This window comes from Malurus melanocephalus, unplaced genomic scaffold (assembly GCF_030028575.1).
Source record: "Malurus melanocephalus ecotype Western Australia unplaced genomic scaffold, MMel_1.1 scaffold_170, whole genome shotgun sequence".
Taxonomy (NCBI): Eukaryota; Metazoa; Chordata; class Aves; order Passeriformes; family Maluridae; genus Malurus; species Malurus melanocephalus.
In genome coordinates this window covers 1372801-1392401 of record NW_026623402.1, presented here as the reverse complement: position 1 = coordinate 1392401, position 19601 = coordinate 1372801, and the positions used below count along the sequence as shown (strand labels likewise).

Sequence of the window (19601 nt, the reverse complement as noted above, 5' to 3'; positions counted from 1 at the left end):
CAATACCTCCTTCCCCATCAGAGAGGCAAGAGCTGAGCTGATCACTGTTTACAARGGTTTGGAGTGCCAGGAMAAGGGGGAATGGGTTCYCACTGTCAGAGGGCAGGATCAAATGGGATATTGGGGAGAAACTGATTCCTGTGWGGGTGGGSAGGCCCTGGCACAGGGTGCCCAGAGAAGCTGTGGCTGCCCCTGGATCCCTGGCAGTGTCCAAGGCCAGGCTGGACAGAGCTTGGAGCAGCCTGGGATAGTGGAAAGTGTCCCTGCCCATGGAATGATTTTTAAGGTTCCTTCCAACACAAACCATTCTGGGATTCTAAGATTCTCAGGGACTGGAAAGGCAAGGCCTCACCACAGCACCCAAGAGGAACAAGCAGGACAGACGAGGGGGAGWAACCAGGCTGAGTCAAAACTCCAGATCATTGGGCAATGCTGGATTGATCAGGCACGTCAGAGATCCAGCCTGAAAGTGAATTCACAGGTGAAATCTGGCTCAAGCAGGACCATAACTAGAAACCAAAACTCCCCTAACACAGTTCAGAGAGGGAGCGAAGGCCCAGAGCTGAACTTAAATAGAGCTGCTGGGAGACCCAGGTGAGGCCAGGCAGTGTTGTGAAGGCTTTTCACTGCCCTCAGGACCTGTTCAGAATGCAAACAGCATCTKTGTTTGCTTGGGCAGCATTTAGACAGCTCTGAAAATCCCTTTTCTAAACATCAGATATGCATTGGAGATGAATCCTTTATGCATGGACACCAAAAGGAGATTAAGCACCTTCTCAGCAGTCAGGACACAACTTTCCTGCTCATCCCTTTGTTTTGCCAGTGTGAATTTTTGGGAATTCACACTGCAGAAAATCATCTCTGGTGTCATTAACTTAACACGAAGCCAACTGCAACAGAACATCTTTCCTTTTAATAAATGGCCTATCAGGGTAATGGAAGTGCTTCAGGGCATGGAACACATTTGTGAGTGCCATTTTTGGAGGTGGGAGCAGGGCACGTTCAGGTGACAGCTCTTGGATGCACARATGAATCTTCCCTCACGTGGAAACTCCTCGGACAAAGGTGCAGCTCTGGAACTGCAGCCTCAGCAGGACAGGGATTACACAACCAGATCTTTTGAATGCAAATGAAGTGCCAAACAGATTGCCTCAGTTCCTCCTGCAGGAAATCTTTTCCACGTGGGATAGAAACAGAGAATTTGGAGATTGAAAACAAAATGTTCAGCATGATTTAGGGTTATACAATGGTGTTTGGCATCAAAGTCTGAAGCTGCTCCTCTGGTTTAACATGATTGTAACTTACTCAACAAAAAAACCTACAAATAATTTCAGTGTTGGGCCTTAATCTGTACTAAAGACAGACATATTAACATGGAAGGGTTGTTTCAAATAATTAAGAGTGTAGGTAGAGGCAATTGAGAACAGTGAGGGAATATGGTTTGTCCAGCATGATAGGGAGAGATCCAGGTGCAGAACCCAAGTTATGGAATCCCCATCACCACTTTACCCACTTGATCACACTGCTTTGGATCACTGATTAATAATAAACACCCCTGGAGGCATTTCTGGCTCTTTCACTGCTCACCAGACTCCCTTTGTACCATTAACAGCCACACTAAATTGGKATAAAATATAAGCTGTGTGTTCCAAATTTGAAAAAGTTTATACATGTTTAACAGTGTTCTGATTTGGACAAAAAGCATCTAATAATTAAATCTTAAGAGATATTATTGCCTCAGAAAAGTCAACACCAGAGCATCTTGTACTAGAGAGGAGCACGGGATCAATGCTGTCCTGAGAATAGAGATGTTCAGCAGCCAAGAACAGCCTGGCCCAGGCCCAGCAAGTGAAAAACCTGTACCAGTCAAGAATGATGCACAATACCTCTCAGTCTCACACTTTATGTGAAAAGGTTTCTGCAATTATGCTTCTTTGGCAGGTAAAAAGCAGAAAAAAAGCAGCATGGATTGTGGAGAATGATAGGCAGGGGGAAAAAAAAAAAAAAAAAGAAGCAGAATGTGGGATTGAAATCTCTGCCAAAAATGCTTTTTTTCTAGTGGACCACTGAGTCTTCAGGAATATCACTTTGCTGTGATCCTCATGGATAAAAAGCCACCCCACCAGGCCTGCTGTCTGGCAAAGGCATGGCTGGAATGAATAGCACAATACTGTCAAGCATAAAACCTCATAATTTCTTTTTAAATCCACAGGATTCTACTTTCACACCGTATTTCTGACAGAGCAAACTAAGAAGAAATGTGGGTTCATTCTGTGAGATGCCCTGACCCTCCTCTTCCCTAGAAATACTTATTGTCTGTATTTTGGACACCTCTCCAAAAATCCCAGAATCATTTGAGTTGGAAGGAACCTTAAAAATCATCTCATCACACCCCTGCCATGGCAGAGACACCTTCCACTATACCAGGCTGCTCCAAGCCCTGTCCAGCCTGGCCTTGGACACTGCCAGGGATCCAGGGGCAGCCACAGCTTCTCTGGGCACCCTGTGCCAGGGCCTCCCCATCCTCACAGGGAAGAATTTTTTCCCAATATCCCATCCATCCCTGCTCTCTGGCAGTGGGAAGCCATTCCCTGTGTCCTGTCACTCCAGGTCCTTGTCCAAAGTCCCTCTCCATGTTTCTTGTTGGCTCCTTCAGGACCTAGAAGGTCACAATTAGGTCACCCTTAAGCCCCTCTTCTCCAGGCTGAACAATCCCAGCTCTCCCAGCCTGGCTCCCAGCAGAGCTGCTCCATCCCTCTGCCCATCCTGGTGCCTCCTCTGGACTCTCTCCAGCAGTTCCAGGTCCTCCCTGTGCTGGGCCCCAGGGCTGGGGCAGCTCTGCAGGTGGGGTCTCASCTGAACACAGGRACAGAGSGGCAGAATYCMAAGAACACAGACAGAGGAGATGGAAATTACACTCTGACAATCCAGGATAATCCACAAGRCTGGGATTAACACACACAGTTAGCACACAGGCAGCCCAGCCAGGATACCACACCAGCCACCCCAAAATGCCTGGTAAGGTCACCTGTTTTTGCTTTTGAGAGTTTTTTACATGACCCAGAGGGAAGAAAGGCAGATTTGCAGTGCTTACTGTGGAGGAGTCGGAGTCCAGGGATGGGAGGTGATCCTTCACTGCAGCAAGGATGGATCCCCACTGGAATGTCCTGTCCCTTTGCACAGGAGCTGCAGGAGGCTCAGCTGCATGTTCTGCATCCTCACTTTGCCCTTCTGAGGCCATTGGAACAGCTTTCCTTAGAGCAAAGGAAAGATGAGCTTAAGGACACCTCTCCAAGCATGGGATAACATCAGTCCAAAACAAGGACAAAGTGTGTGCAGTGGAATTCCCAGCACTCCCAGCAGATAATGTTAAAATCTGCATTTTTGGAGCTATTCCTTCCCACCTGAGTTCAGAGGGCTGAGAGGTTTTCTGCCCTGTTCACCCCACACCCAATTTAGCCCATCATCTATAATAATTTTTTGGGATTCTTGGCCAGACTGCCATAACTGTCCTCTCCAAGCATGTTCCCATGTTCTGCCTGCATGGAGGGGGCAGGAGCACAGCAAAGGCAGGCTGACATCTCTGTTCTCAGCTGGATCGACTCCTGTTCCCTATCTCCCTCACATTCCTCTCCTCACTACTCAAAGGACAGATAAAATGATCACAAAGTCATAGAATCTCATAATGSTTTGGGTTGGAATGGAGCTTAAAGACCATCTTGTTCCACCCCCCTGCCATGGGCAGGGAGCCTTCCACACAGGTAATGTTTATGTATGATTTCACTGGAATTTATACCAAAAAAATTGGTTAAGAATAGGCACATTCGTGGATTTTGACCTCTGAAAGTGTTTCTAATGTGGACTCTTTCCTCCTGTTCCTTGATGTCCAGGAGCAGTTCAGACAACACAATAGGAACTGTAGCTGAACTAAGAGGTCAGATAATTGTCCACACAGAAAACCTTTACATTTTATGCTACAATCACATGGTTTTCTAGGCAGTCAAACATGAAAGTAAATGATTTCTGGTTCAGAAGTTTCACAGAATACCTACAGCTGGAAGAGACCCACAAGGACCATTGGAGGTGGTGACTCTTGTGTTGATCAGGACTGAAATAACTGTTCAAGGGATAACGCTGGCACTGTTATTTGTATTGGCCAGTAACACTCCTCAAAACATGAAGTTAAACTCAATTTATGCCTTGGGAAGTTTAAAACTTGCAAACTGGCTCTGTAAATACTTTACAGGCYGTATCTATGGCGGTTTTATTGGTGTGAGACAACACCGGAGTCTGATTTAGGTGAAGAGGAGGGAAATCCCCACATCTGGAATACAGTGCCCTGACACTGAGCAGAGCTTGCCAAGGGCAAGAGGAGCCCCGTGGGGATAAAACAAACTGCCTGGTATGGCTCCATCTGCCAGATTCAGAGATAAATATCCCAAGGTTGTGGATGTTACACTGGCTCTGACTCATCAGTCAGCTAATGCAGCCTCTGCTGTGGGAGCAAGTGTTCAAAACACTTGTTAGCAGTAACTCAACAGGCACGTTCTGGAGAGCTTGGGCATGGGGATGTTAGGTCGAAGGCTGGACTGGATGATCTTGCAGGTTTTTTCCAGCCTTAACGACTCCATGGTTCTAATTGAGACTTGAAACCCTGAGCTTCTCCGTGTCACCRGCACTGACGATTGCTGTCACACCCCCCTCACTGGGAAGGAGAAGCGGAGAAGACACCGGCAATGGTGGGAGACAGAGCTTGGCTTCGGGGCTGAGCCACCGTAGCCGCGAGTGACAGCACCGGGACAAGGATCCCCTCGCCTCACAGCCCCTCCATGGCGGCCGCGCCGCGCACGCGCACCGTCCCCATGGCAACGCGGCTCCCGGGCCCCCGRCCCCGCCCCGCTCCGCTCCCCTCACTCACAGCGCCCACCGCCCCGCTCAGCGCCGGGCCGGGCCGCACGGCGGGCACAGCGAACGGGCAGCACCGGGACGAGCGCGGGGCGCGGGGGCAGCGCTGCGGGGCCGCTACAACAGCCAGCCACAACCCCATTGGCTGCCCTTCGCCCCGCCCCCTCGCACGGCCTTCTCCCATTGGCCCGGCGCCGCGGGGGCTCTCGGGTGTTGTAGTCCGCAGCTGGGGAAGGCGGGGTGCTCCCGGYATGCTTTGCGCGGGCGGGACTGGTTCCGGCGGCGGCGCTCACCGGGGCGCAGGTGAGGGGCGGCGGGGCCGGGACGGCGGCACTGGGGATCGCAGCGGTGGCATTCACCTCTGGGGCTGCTCCCGGGCACTCCCCGSCCTCGGKGGRCCCACGGCCGCAGCGCTTCTGCCCCGTGGCTGAAGTGTGCGATGCTGAGGCCGCGTTGCCAGCAGGGCCGCGAGAGGCAGGTGCGGTGATAACGCCCCCGGAGCCGTTTTGCYGTGAGGCGTTCGGTAACAGCCGTGCAGCGGCCGCTTTGGCGGCTCCAACTGTGCCTGCTCCGCCTCAGGTGCGTCGTTGTGTGACCGGAGCGTGCCCGGGCAGAGCCCCCGAGCCTTTCGGGTGCCGTGTCCGGCTGCCTTGGCGAGCACAGCCGCTGCTGTGGGAAATGTGCTCCCTATTTGGGCTGCTCAAGTGCTTTTGTACCTCTTCTCTTGTTTTTCTGAGGTTGTTTGATGTCTTTAACGTGCCTGAGAGTGACAGGCTCGTGGTGGAATCKCTCAGGTTGGAAAGGACCTTTAAGATCATTGAGTCCAGGCATTAAAAGATGAAGAGCTGRGTGTATTTTCAACAGACGTGTGTAGGATTGAACCCGAGTGTTGTGGGTCCAGGAATGTTTTCTCTCACATAYCTCTGGAGCCTGATGTGGTTTCTGCAGCTGTGATTTGTGTCAGCAGATTACAGTGCAAAAATGAGATGTTCTGGCTCTTGTTGGTGTGGCTGAGCTGGTAAAAATTGTACCTAAACGGGGATGTAACAAAGGCTTTTTAGTCCCTCCAATAAATTATTGCTGGATTTAGTGGAAATAGAGCTAAGTCAGGAGCAGAAGGGGACCATGTTTCTGAGGGCAACCACGATATCAGAAGGGTCTAAAGCTGTTGGATGATGTCCAAAGGGCATGRAGAAGCRGCTGAGGAGCAGCTGAGGGCACTGGGTTTGTTCACTGGGAGGAACAGGAGGGCAGAGCTCAGCGGGGTCTGCAGCTCCTCCTGAGGRACAGCTCCARCSTCTGCTCTGGGACAGGGACAGGACCAGGGMATGGCTGGAGCTGGGSCAGGGCAGGGTCAGGYTGGAGATCAGGGAAAGGTTCTTCTGTCCCCAGAGGGTGCTGGCACTGCCCAGGCTCCCCAGGGAATGGTCCCGGCCCCGAGGCTGCCACAGCTCCAGGAGCGTTTGGRCAGCGCTGCCAGGGATGCACAGGGTGGGATTGTTGGGGGGYCTGTGCAGGRSCAGGGTTGGAYYYAYGATCCTTGTGARTCACTTCCAACTCAGAATATTCCRTGACTCTCTGTTGTCAGCTTGATGGCTCAGTTGGAGCCTCCAGCCGCCTCCACATTTGTGCTGCCTTGGGTGTCCCTATTTTGGGACAGAAGGACRCATGTGGATGTCACCTGTGCTTGTGGGAGGGGATGTGAGACAGTGAACTGAGCAGAGCTTGGAGCTGAGCAGTGCCTGGTGAGGGTGATTAATGGKCAGTGTTGGATTTGTTGTGTGTTGGGGGCTGGCTGCTCCTCAAATCACCTCCCATTCATTTTAGTGTGGCTCTGAGGTGGTTTTTTTCACAGCTTTCATTGTAAGTGTTTATGGTTTATTTTTTCTTTGCYTTCTGGTTTGTTCAAACAGCAAACTCTGAATTCTGGGGTTTGCTGTCTGTTCTGAGCCCCAGCACTGTAGAGCTCTGATCCTAATAAATAGCTGAGTGCTGATAGATTAAATTTAATAATAATAATAACAGAGGCCTCGCAAGGTGTCATGGCTTGACCCCAGCCGATTACCAAGTACCAGGCTTCTGCTTTTCCCTGTGCCGAACCAGTGGGATAAGGAGAAGAATCAGTAAAGAAAGTAAAAAAACCTCATGGTTTGAGGTAAAAACAATTTAATTATTGAAGCAGAGTAAAATATAATGATGGTTAATAACAATAATGACCAAAAAAAATCCAAAGAGAACATGTGATACACGACTTGGTTACTCACCACCTAATGACTGATTTAAATCCCACATCCAGGCAGTGATTGACCCCTCCCAACAAACCTCCCCAGTCCATATACTGGTGTTCTGTGGAATGGAATATCCCTCTGGCCAGTTTGAGTCAGCTCTCCCCCACCCCGGCTTCTTGGGCACCTCCCTGCTGGCCAAGCATGGGAAGCTGGAAAGTCCTTGATTTAGGGTAAGTGCTGCATAGCAGCAATCAAAACATCAGTGTTAGGATGAGATGCCAACATTCTTCTCATCCTAAATCCAAAACAGACTGTGCCAGCTGCTGGGAAGCAAATGAACTCTATCCCAGCTGAAACCAGGACAAGCAGAACTGRGGGAGCTCTCTAACCAGTGTGAACTTGGTCACTTTGCCCCAAAGTAGGGGAACAGCCTGTAATRTTCAGATCTTTGTTAAACTTATTCTTAGCAACCCAGTCTCCCTCAGTACTCCTGTGTTTACTTTTACAGGGATTTTTGTGGGCTTTATCTAAAATGTTCCATGCTATAACTTGACCCTGAYAGGTCCTGTTGTGCCTGCCCTGGCCCTGGAAGTGTCCAAGGCCAGGCTGGACAGGGCTTGGAGCAACCTGGGATTGTGGAAGGTGCCCCTGCCCATGGCAGGGGTGGAAKGAGATGSGCTTTGAGGTCCCTTTAAACSCAAACCATTCTGGGATTCCATGATATTATGGRTTATTATGTATTTGAGGTTGCTGTCACATGTCCCCTCCAGGCATCTTGTCTTTGGAYGAGACAACCCCAATTTTGTTTCACCCAGGTATTGCATTTCAGTCCTGAGGGCTCAGATCACTTTTGTTGTTGTCSTGTGGAATGTGAGCAGCTGTCCTCAGGTGCCTGCAGAGCTGACATCCTGCTAAAGTTCAGTCTGAGGGGAAATCTGAGAGCATTTAGAAAATAAAAATAGCAAAGATGTAGGCTGAGCACAGGGAAGGTAGGAGTGAGGATGAATGTTCTGGATGTTCTGTCTTGTCATTTTTGCCTTGTTAACTGTGGATCACSTCACCAAGCATGTGTTGGTAACTTGTGCCTGACTGGGGCTGATTTCTGGCAAAGACCAAAACCTGTGTGGTTTGTAATTAGTGTACCCAATTAACAAGAAGGGCTGCAGAGAATAACGAGCTTCACTTGCACCTGAATGAGCTTCCACAAGTTGCCAAGAACGTTCTCCTTTCACTGCCTTTTGGCCTTCCTGGGGCAGCTTTTAATCTGTTTTAGTGWGAAACTCCTACTTTCCCTCTTATGATCCACTTAAATCTCATTGTGTTTTGATTGTGAGGTGTTCTGGCCTTTCACTTGTGCTCTGTGTATTCTTGTCTGAGGCCTCTAGGTTGCCTAATGTGAGTTGGTGCTTTTACAGATATTCTAAGAAAGGCATAATTTATTACCAGCTGATGAAGTTGAATAGATGGTGCTTTTGTAGTCTTAACAAGCTGAGGATGAAGTAGAGGGAAAAAAGGAAGGTGTGAAGAAAGGATCCAGGTAGGGAGTGAAGAGGTGGGAGTTAAAGGTGTTTTCTTATGTTATAAGAAAAGTGGCAGGTGCTTGCAAGGCCAAGACTCCCAGTTCAGAAAACAGGAGTATGGTTTTGAAATGTTACAGTTGAGGGAATCTGAAGAGCAACTGCTGCTGAAAAGCCTGTTCCTACTCTCTTTCATTCCTCACCAATGCCAAATTTGACATTTGCCTGACTCTAGAATGATTCAATCTGAGGAATTAAACTGGCAAAAAGTTATCATGAAGAAAAAGGACTTTACATTGGCTTAGCTTGTATAGAGAGACCCAGGCACACCCCAGAAGTGCTGTATAGTGGGACTACAGGAAGGGRGAAAGCAATTCCCATGGGATTACCTGGAACAAGCTGCCCAGAGAGGCTRTGGATCTCCTTCCCTGGAGATACTCAAAGCCCACCTGGATACAGCCCTGTGTAATGTGYTCAGAGGACCCTGCTTGAGCACGGAGCTTGATGCCCAGTGGTGCCTTCCAACCTGAGCCATTCTGGGATTCCCTGGTGGGGGCTGGATTCTGTGTCCTGGAGCTGCAGMTGGAGCCCTCAGCTGCTGCGTGCAGCTGTGCTGAGCAGCCCTTCATGGAGTGCCAAAAAARAACACTCTCCCAAGTGGTTCAAATGATTAATGTGCAATTGCTCCCTAAGGCTGGGGCTGGGATAAACCTTTCAGGCAGTCCTGGAGCTGGAGGAGCTGTGTAATTAAGTTGTGTCTGCAGGATAGGGGGTGTGCTGCTGCTCCCAATGTTCCAGCATTTCCAGGATTCACAGAGGTGGGGCTGGGCTTCTGCTGAAGGGCTGACACAATAAATGGTAGAAACAATCTGCTTACAACCTGATGACAGTAGAGTGTACACCCTCTTCACCACACTGCCTGCTTTTGGGAGCAKTGGGCAGTTGTCATTATTAATGACTGTGTCTTAATTTAATCAGGGTCATCCTGTAATGCAAGACAGATGTAGAAGAACAGGAATGTCTGACCCATGAATTCTTAATTCTCTCCCTACATTATAAAACACACAAAACAAGAATTGCCTCCTTTTGTATAACACTAAGCTTGCCTTCAGCTCTTAAATAGATGTTTAGTCTTTTCTTGCCCAGGTTATTCAAAGCTGCCTTAGGCATGTTTGGATTAGGCAGGGAGGAAATAAAGCCACTGCTTCTRGAATCTTAAAATGATATTTGAAAGATGTGCGTTTTAGCATTATTGCCTTTTATTTTTCTAGTGTATTGGAATCCCAGAGTTCCCTGCAGCAAGAGAGAACTTCCAGCAAAATCTTCTCAGCARCTGTTATTGCCTCGGGCTGAGGAGTCAATCAAAGTCGAGGTAGGAATTTCAAGCCCCACACATCTGAGCAGGTCTCACCTTCCCAGCCTGTGACACCTTGGAGTGGTAATTCTGTGGCAAACAGGGGTCAGCAGCTGACTGCTGTGCTCTGCTTTGGCTCCTCAGGGCGGGATGTCAGAGCTGAGTGACGAAGCCAGCGAGTCGGAGCTGCTGAGCCGCAGCCTGTCCATGTGGCACGGGGTCGGGCACTTGATCTGCCATGAGGAGCTGGATGTGCCGCTGGACCTGCACACGGCCTCCTCCGTCGGGCAGTACGAAGTGGTGCAGGAGTGCATCCAGCGGTGAGAGGGGCTGGGGAGGGCACAGCTGTGGTGCCACCTGCTGCAGGGGTGGTTGTCACTGCTGCTGCACTGCTCAGGGCAACGGGGACGCATCGCTGGGACTCCCTAAGGGTTCTGGGCACAAAGTTTCATGGGGCAAATCTGCTGATAAAAATTACCTCCTTAGTRTTTTAGTGGGAGGTGTCTCAGCCCATGGCAGGGGGTGGAATGAGGTGGCCTTTAAGGTCCCTTCCACCCCAGACCATTCTGTGATTTGGTGGCAGTTGTTCTGGAGTTGATTGAAATTCCCATGCAGGCGTCTGTGCTGGTTGGTAACAAGGGTCTGTCAGAGCCAGCTATGAGCCACAGTTCCAGTACAGTAGTTCATGTGATTTCTTTTCTGTTCCTTAGTGGAGATCTGGATTTGAACCAGAGGAACTGTGGGGGCTGGACCCCACTCATGTACGCTTCCTACATCGGCCACGACAACATTGTGCACCTGCTGCTGGAAGCGGGAGTGAATGTCAACATCCCCACCCCTGAAGGGCAGACTCCCCTCATGCTGGCCTCCAGCTGTGGCAATGAGAGTGTTGCCTACTTCCTTCTACAGGTGTGTATCCCACAAAAAGCAGGTAAARCCCCAGCTCGTGGTTTCAATGCTCAGGGTGGGATTATCCACAAGTTGCCACCTTGTGTTCTGTTTTGAGTTCAGTGTCATGCAGAGATTTAAACTCCCGGTGTCCCAGCAGTGGCTGACAGCCTGAGCAGCAGGTGCAGTAAAGAACATTGTCCGTTCTCTTGCAGCAAGGGGCAGAGCTGGAGATGAAGGACATCCATGGCTGGACTGCYTTGTTCCACTGCACCAGTGCCGGGCACCAGCAGATGGTCAAGTTCTTACTGGAGAACGGAGCAAATGCCAACTGCAAGTRAGGAGGAATTTGTTATTTCTTTGTMATTTCATTGTCATTTCTCATTCAGATGTGAAAGCAACAGCTGGCAGATGAGCACACTCTGACAGACACCTGCTTTTATCTTCCCTCTGTACCTTAGGATGTGTGACATAGCTGTTACAAGGACAGGTGACCTGCAGACTGAGTTGAAGTCTGCCCATGCTGTCACTGTTTATTAAACTAAGATTAAGGGAAATTAGATTTACTGCTTGTTTAATTACCAGCTAAACACTGACACCTTCTGAACTCAAGTGTATTTCATGAGTCTTTCTATTGATTATTTTRTATACTCAGAGTTCAGGTCGGTTTTTAAAGTGTGCCCTGCATTCCCATGCCTTGGGGACTGCCACACATTTATGCACATGGAATCGCCTGAGGGCAACAAGAGGTTCTTGCTTTATTAGCTCCTGCAAAACTGATTTGGGCTCTTAAAGGCAGATCTGCAGCTGGAAGAGTAATCTGTTAATGTGCGCCCAGTTGAGCAACACTGAATCTCCCAAGGGAGTTTTACAGCAGGACAGCCAGTACATGGTAGAGTCTGTGATCAGCAAAGGTTGCTGTTGGAGATGCTCTCCTAGGGCATGGCAAAACTGCAGCACAGTTCAGCTGTGATTCTCCCAGTCCATGTGTTTGTTCTCTCTCTAGGGAGCCAGTRTATGGATACACACCTCTGATGGAAGCAGCTGCCTCTGGCCATGAGATAATTGTGCAGTACCTTCTCAATCATGTAAGTGTCCTGACAGTTCTGTGTGTGGCTGAAAGTCTCTGGTTCCAGCCCTCAGAGGAACTGCCACAAGTTTGACACCAGACCTTTTTTACAGTGTTTGTTTTTACCAGACCTTGTTTACRTTTGCTCCTTGATGTCAGTCACATCTGAAGTCCTGGACTTCCAGGACTGTTTCCAAAGTATCCGCTTCCTGCAGGCTGGCTCTTTGATTTTACACTGGTGTTGCAGGGATTGGACTGAGGTCTGACTGGCCAGATTTAACTGAATAATGACTGAATTAAAAAATAACTGAAGCTGTAATTTTTCTATTGTGTTTACACGCTTGCATGCTCAGGCTAGTGGACATCCAAAAGCTTGTGARCATGCAGGGCTCTTACACAATTTGATTTTAATCCCCTTTAACTTGTCCATCTTCTTGCCAGAAGGAGGCAGCAGTACAAAACACTTCTCAGATCAAACAAACCAGTTCCTAATGGCAATGCACAAGAGCCATATGCGCGTGCTTTTTGGCATTCAGGGATTGGAGAGACTGTAGATGATTACAAAGGCATCCAGGGTATTAGTGGAGCTGGAATTGTCTGTCATAGGTGAGCTTCTGTTGCTGATGGAGGAGTTAAGACAATCCTTGGAGGTTTTTTATATACGTATTTATTTTTTATAGTGCTCTTTGCCATGTGCAGTTAAGCAGGTGTTTCTTCTGCAGGGAGTGAAGGCAGATGTCAGAGATAACACTGGAGCYACAGCAAGGACTCTGGCCATGAAGTGTGGCCACACCAAGATTGTGGGGCTGATAGATTTGCATGCAGCYCCAGTGCCCAAGGTCTTCTGCAGAGGTCCAGGTAACAGATGTTTGAGTTGTGTTTTTAACGTGGAACCTTGAAGTGAGATGTTTGAAAGTGTGTCACACTGTGTGTATGGGGTAGTGCTAGCTKCTCTATCCCAGAAATTCCAGCCTTTTGAGGGTGGAAGAGGCATGGATCCAACAGCTCTTGTCTGCTGGCCCTTTTCTGATCTAGTTTAGCTCTTTTACCCTCGCTCTTTAACATTTTCTTTTTCCTTTCCACTACATTTATAGGACCAGTAGCAAGTAAAGCAGGCAAATTACTTCCTGTGCTGCTAACAACCTGTGTTTGAACTACAGGGAAATATGAAGAGCTGAGTTCCTCAGATGAATCATGTTCTGCTCCCCAGAGACAGAGACCTGCTCGTAGGACCAAAGGTCCCAGCATCCAYGAGGGGCCCCAGGCCTTGGCCAAGATCACAGCGGTTGGAATTGGGGGAAAGAAGCAGTCTCGCTATGGTGAGAGGAGTTTGGAGCCTGAGAGACAGTCCCCTCATTCAGGGCCTCAAATGCACTGCAGCTATTTCTGCTGCCCATTTTTTCTCTTTCTTTGGCATTCATGTGTTGTTTGTAGAGAAAAAAGATACTGAACACTGTCATGCAAGGTTTAGAAAGAAACCCCCTTGAGCTCTTTTGTCTAGGCTGGGTATTGATGAGTGGGACACTTTTCTGCTCTCACCTCAATTACTGTTCCTCTGACTCGAGAACGGTTTGGTTTCCCTTTTTGAGGCAGTCTTAAAAGTGTGAGAGCCCTYCTCAAGCTGATGACAGAGGAGGTGGTCACAATAGCCAAGGAATCATTGATCATGAAAGTGAACTTGTGAGTTTGGTTTCCCTGATGTTTGAAATGCTGCTAAAAACTGTGATTACAAACCCTTTGCAATAGACCCGAAGAAAGATGATCACATTTTCTGTGGGATCTTATGAGGGAACTGCAGGAATCTGCATTCCTCAGGTTTTCACTGTGTTTTTCAGGATGAAACCTTCCAGTTGAGAGGTTTCTAATAACTCATTTTGATTATTTTCAAATCCTTGAGAGGTTACATTTTCTGCAGGATCGTCCCTGATAACTTCCATCCTAATSTCTGTTCTCCCCTCCTGTTGCACACAGAGCAGGTCCCCCCTCAKGGCTACGTTACCTTCAGTGCTGATGGCAGCTGTGAGTCAGGGGACATCCGGTACAGGGATGTCACCTCCCCCATTAACGAGCAGGACGTGGAGAGCACCAGCAGCAGGGGTAAGTCACTGGCTCAGGGAATGGTCAAGCCTGCAGTGCACACCTGGCTGGGAGTCCAGGACTTGCTTTTCTCTCCACCTGAGATGCTGAGATTGGAGTATCTCCCCTGAAGGAAAGCTGGGATGATCTGGATACAGAAGATCAAGCTTAGTGATTTAATCAATTTGTACACATAGTCTGAAGGAGGGTGGGAAGAATATGGAGCAAGGCTGGCTCCAGTGGTGTCTGGTACAAATAGACTTGGGGAAAGATAAGTGCTGGGGATCAGATGTGGTGTCTCTGCCTCAGGGCTCTTTTGTATCCTGAGTGCTGCAGGTGAAGTCTTGCTCTGGGTTTCCCTTTCCTTTACACCTCTAGGAGGTTTTGCTGGCAGTTGTGTAGCAAAATCAGCGTGTAACAAAGTTGAACTTAAATTATATATTTTTCTTCTCCAGAGGATAGTGTTTCCTCCARCAACTTGGCAACCATCAGRAGCAGCAGCAGCAGCAGTGAATGCCTGATCAGAGTCCCAGGASTCAGCAGTGAAGGCTCCTTGGAAAGCAATGAGGTGTGGGGTCTTCTGTTTTTCTTGTTCTGCCTTCAGCTTGGGCAGTSCTGTCGCCCTTGGGTGACTCTGCTCCCATGGGAGGGTGTAGGACCAAAGTGACAAAAGGCACAATACAGGGACACGAAAACCAAAGAAGGGGAAGAGGCTGGAGGTTACTCACAGCTCATGTCGTTCAAGGCAGCTCTAGGGCTGAAGTACAGAAGAGCTTTTAGGTCTTGGGGGAGTCTGACCTTGTTAGCCCCAGTGATCCTGACATCTGTCTGATCATCTTTCCATTTTGTGGGTGTTTTTTTTCTTTTCCAGGACTCTGACCATGCCAACAGCCCCCCGAGTCGGAAACAAGCCAAGAGCTTTAAGGGCAAGACCCGCTACAGCAACAGTGACAGCCAGTGGAGCCACTGCTTGGGAAAGGCTGGGTGCTCCAGCCAGCACCTGGTCCTTCCTGAGCCTCCAGCCTACACAGGGCCCCAGGTAACCACACACACTTGTCCTGAAGGCTCTGTCATGTGCCAGGCATGGGAGACTTTTCCAAGGTCACCAAAGCACCTTGGATTCCAAACCTCTGCCCAAACTTAAATGCTTGTAAAATGGCAATTTATTGTACAGGAGCTGTTTGCTGAGGTGTTGGAGGGGTTCCCTTGAGACTTGTGGGTGTGCTCCAAAACTGGCAGTGGGTAGGAAGTCTCTGCACTTGTTAGGAGATGCCAGGCCTGGTGACTGTGGAGAAGGGCAGGAAGCCACGGGAAGTTGTGGCTGCTGGAACCCAAGAAGGTGTTACAGCAGCCTGAGGAAGCAGATATTTATGATTAAAAGGAATGATGAAGCTCTTTTTGTGAGGGTATCGAAAAATTTGTTTGGGATGGGCTGCAGGACCTGGCAACGTTCCTGGAGGAGATTGGGTGCCTGAAGTACCTGCAGGTGTTTGAGGAGCAGGATGTGGACCTCCGCATCTTCCTGACCCTCACGGAGAGTGACCTGAAGGAAATCGGCATCACGTGAGTGTGTGCCCTGTCCTTGCCAGMTTTCCCTTACAAACCATGTCCAGCKGGTCAGGAAGGTTTAGCTGGGGAGTGCTGCTCTCTTCTGGCTGCTTCCCACACAGCCTTGTTTGTAGTCCTTGKCTGTACCACGCTGCTGCTGCTGGCATGCCTTGGAGAGACCAGGAGGCTGCAGAGTTGCTCATGCCATCCCACTGGGCTTAGGGACAGGCGGGGCAGGGCTTGACCCGTTTTGGTTSCATCCCCCAGGCTGTTTGGCCCCAAGAGGAAGATGACCTCTGCCATTGCACGCTGGCACAGCAGTGCACGCCCGCCCAGTGATGCCCTGGAGTTGGCCTACGCTGATCGGCTGGAGGCGGAGATGCAGGAATTGGCCATCCAGCTGCACAAGGTGAGGCTGCTGGGAGCTCCTCAGGGCCCTACACYCTGCAGGAAGTGATCAGGGCTGTATTTTTGTTGGGCCTGATGTTTTTCCCTTCACCCAAGGCCATAACTAGTAGTGGACGCACTTAGTGTCAAGTACACCACAAATACAGATTGTCCACTCCTCATCTTTTGTGCTCCTTTGTGTCTGTTTCCCATGCAACCATAAGAGAACCAKAGGAGCCAGGGGCAGGAGTTAAATCCCTACTCTTGCCCAGCAGTGGCACTTTCATGGTGAAGTTGTGCAGCCATCAACGAACAGACTTGTGTTGGTTCRGGAAATTTGGATTAATGGCTATCTTTGTAAATGCAGACAAAGGGGGAATTGTGACTGTGGGGCTGGGCTTGGTGTGAAGGGAACCAGTGTACAAATCTTACCCAGCTTCCTTTCGCACTGGAAAGGAACATTCTGGCTGCCTAAGGCATTAAAATTATGTGGATTCCAGGGAGATGTCAGAGCATCACTTGTGAGATGTTCAGTATTCCCAGCTTCACCCCCCGTGTGCTCTGCTGCAGAGGTGTGAAGAGGTGGAGGTGATGAAGGGCCAGGTGTGCCAGGAGCAGAAGCTGCGTGCAGTGGCTGAGAGCTGTTTGATGGAGCGGGATGAGACCTGGAATGCCATCCAGTGCCAGCTCAGAGAGGCTCAGGCCATCACCAAGGATGCAGGAGTCCTGCTGGATCAGATCAAGTGAGTCATTCCCAGAAGATGGCACTGAGGCTGCTCAGAGAGGGGACTGGGGGTCGTATTGGCAGTTTTACAGGTGATGCTCAGGGTGAGGCAGGAGAGCCCACCTGGCTTCTGAGCACATTTTGGGTCCTGCCTGACTTTCCCTAGTGGAAGGCCACACCCACAGGAGCACAGGTGGAGCTTTGGTGAGATGCRCAAGCTGAGTTTTTGGGGGTTCTGGGTGTTCCCATGTCAGTTAGAAATGGCCAAAAGGCTGAGGTTTGGTGCTTACCCAGTGCCCAGGGTGTAACCTGGTGATCAGGTGAATACAAAAAGGAGTTTTTCACTTCCATACCCTGTCAAAGGACGTGCAGTATCTTGCAGGTGAAGAGTACTTTTTTTGCAACTCTGATACCTGTCAGAAAAAACCTGCTCTGCCCCATCTCCTTACACTCTTTTGATTGCCCTTGGGGTGTTTTTCTCTCTGCCCCAGCTGGATTCCTGTCACAGCCCCTGTGCACTGATAGAACAGCGTCATCCCTGAAAGTGGCATAAATCCTGCTACTTATGGATCCTGGCCCAAAGGGAGTGGGGTCTGCTGGTTGCCAAGCCAGGGTGAATTGAAGCTGGATCCACAAGGACAGCAGGGCAGTATTTCTACTGCGAGGGGTGGAGCTTGGCTTTTCCCCCTGACTGAGGAGCTGAGGTTTGTGTAGAAGGGCCCTGCCATGCTCTGAGCATTCTTTGCTTGAATTGATAACATGGTGATGAGAGCCAGAGAACTTGGGGGCCCTTCATGCCTGTCCTGAGATTATTTCCTTTGCCCACTAGAAAACGTGGATCAGGTTTGATTCTCACACAGACCATGCACAGCCCCTGGCTTGGGCTTCTTGCTGCTCACTCGGCCCCTCCTTGTCTTGTCCCCCCGCAGCTCCTCTGTSAACAGGGCACAGCTGGTGTAGCTGGAGATGGGGAGCAGTGGCTGGGAGCTGAGCAGTGCCAGCACCCCGACCTTGGGCGGGGGCACCTCTTCCTCTTCCCGGGAAGCAGCAAGGAGCAGGTTGTACCCCAGGGCCTTAGAGGCGCTGCCTGGGCACCCCCACAGGTACTGCAGGCTGTAGGAGTGTGCAGTGTCGCTGCCAGGGTGGCCCTGTGCCCTGCTGACAGCTGTGCTGTGCTTGGCAGGAGCTGCCAGGCGGAGCTGTCGGCCCGGATGGCCCCGGAGCAGGCGAGCGATGGAACACCGGACACGCAGGAGCAGCACGGCACCAGGGAGAGCCAGCGGCCTTGGGAGCGCCCAGGTGAGCAGCAGCTCCAGCTGCACAGGGGGACAAGAGAGCCTTGCTTGTCTTTATTTGCTAAAAGGATGAAGTCTGCCAGTTGGGAATGGATGGGCAGCCAAACTCAAATACTAAATGTAAAAATTCTTGCTTGGGGAAGCATTTAAATCTCTAGGTGCATTCAGAGTTTTACTTGCAGGGGTCCTCAGCAAGTGGGAAGTTATGGGGTCTGGCAGGTGTTTATGGCTAAGAATACCGGGCTGGAGCACAGGCCCCAGTGACAGTCCTGCTGCAGGGGCCTGTGGCTGCACCTTGGGTGTCACCACCCTGTGCACTGGAGCAGGGTCTGAAGCACAAGAGATGGTTGGTTCCCTAACCCAGTTGGGAGGACTGTGCATTTGGATCCCTGGGACAAACCCATGTGTATGGCTGGGCAGGCCTGATCAGCAGCTCCTTATCCCTGGGAGTTGGTAAATGATCCCTGGAAGTGTCCAAGGCCAGGTTGGAGGGAACTTCCTGAGGAGGAACAACCTGAGGTAGTGGAAGGTGTCCCTGTCCATGGCARGGGGTGGAACTGGATGGGCTTTAAGGTCYCTTCCAACCCACACCATTCCATGGTTCTGAGGTTCTCTGATCTTGCTGCMTGTGACATGGTCTTTGCTGCCTGTGTCTTAGAAGTGAGGCAGGTAGAGTTCCTATTGATTTCTGTCCTCTACACTTAATCCCTTTGAGATTCTCTTAAATAACCCAGCCAATATAAAAACAAATTCCTAAGTGGTAGAATTGCCAGAAAATTGCTGTTTGGCATGGGCAGTTGCAGCCTTTTTGCAGTGTGATTCCTACCTGGAACCACTTGGGCTGGACCTGCTTCCCAGCACCGTGTAGTCCTTGAGTGCTCTGTCCCAGGGAGCATGCAGATGGATTGACTGTGTCCCTGTCCTTGCAGTGCTGGAAGGGTGGCCACCTTCCCTGAAGTGCCTGAGCTTGCCTGAGCTGTCAGCTGTGCTGGAGGAGTGTGTAGGAGAGATGGGTAAGGTGGGAAGGACTCTGCCTGTGTGGAGGGGCTCTTGTGCTGGGGGAGACATGGGTGGGTGGAGGTTTGGTGGTCTGRAGAGGTGGTTGGGATRGACCCAACAATCCCTGCTCGTTCARGGAAGTCTYCAGGCTTTCAAGTGGGTGCTGGCAATTTATTCTGGCTGCAGATCTTGGGCTCTGCATCATCCCCTGGTGAGAGGTCCGGGCTGAGAGATGGCRGGTGGTGGCCCCTGCATCTCCTGCTCAGGGATGAGAGCTGCTGGGGAAATGGTTCCCAAAACCTGTGTCTTGCTCTCCTGGTGACAGGAACTCATCCAAGCAGCAGGCAGAGAGTAGAGACACCCTGTTTACAGAGCAAGCAAGCAGGACAGCAGTGACTAAGTGCAGCCTGTTCTTTCCTGCTTCCTGGCCCATTCCTAATGCTGATTTTTCCTTTTGCTTTGTCCTCAGGAAAAGCTCTGCAGACTGTGACTCAAAACCTCCAAAGGCTCCAAGCCCTGGGGCAGAGTGGGCAGAGCTGGCCAGAGCCTTAACCAAGCCAGGACGGTGAGTGGGAACAACTGCCCTGACCAGAGACAGGCTGTGGCACTGA

At 50.3% G+C, this 19601-nt stretch overlaps 2 protein-coding genes across 7 annotated transcripts in view; one reads left to right on the top strand and one right to left on the bottom strand.

The window, feature by feature from the left end:
- The window catches only part of DNAAF8 (dynein axonemal assembly factor 8), an 84447-nt gene extending 81199 nt beyond the window's left edge, over positions 1 to 3248 (bottom strand). The window contains exon 1 of the mRNA XM_057372341.1: positions 3095 to 3248. Coding sequence (XP_057228324.1) covers positions 3095 to 3241 — 147 coding nt within the window. The 5' untranslated portion in view covers positions 3242 to 3248. The remainder of the gene's footprint in view (positions 1 to 3094) is intronic.
- A 1909-nt stretch (positions 3249 to 5157) lies between these two features.
- ANKS3 (ankyrin repeat and sterile alpha motif domain containing 3) overlaps positions 5158 to 19601 on the top strand; it is a 17939-nt gene continuing 3495 nt past the window's right edge. The window contains exons 1-17 of one of the 6 annotated variants that reach the window (XM_057372425.1): positions 5158 to 5208; positions 9922 to 10022; positions 10149 to 10324; positions 10715 to 10913; positions 11108 to 11229; positions 11899 to 11980; positions 12684 to 12819; positions 13122 to 13280; positions 13933 to 14058; positions 14493 to 14605; positions 14909 to 15076; positions 15476 to 15600; positions 15853 to 15994; positions 16543 to 16715; positions 17880 to 17995; positions 18921 to 19004; positions 19460 to 19555. In XM_057372425.1, the coding sequence (XP_057228408.1) occupies positions 10155 to 10324; positions 10715 to 10913; positions 11108 to 11229; positions 11899 to 11980; positions 12684 to 12819; positions 13122 to 13280; positions 13933 to 14058; positions 14493 to 14605; positions 14909 to 15076; positions 15476 to 15600; positions 15853 to 15994; positions 16543 to 16715; positions 17880 to 17995; positions 18921 to 19004; positions 19460 to 19542 (1998 nt within the window). In that variant the 5' untranslated portion in view covers positions 5158 to 5208; positions 9922 to 10022; positions 10149 to 10154 and the 3' untranslated portion in view covers positions 19543 to 19555. The other 5 variants (XM_057372427.1, XM_057372424.1, XM_057372426.1 and 2 more) reach the window with 5 other exon arrangements.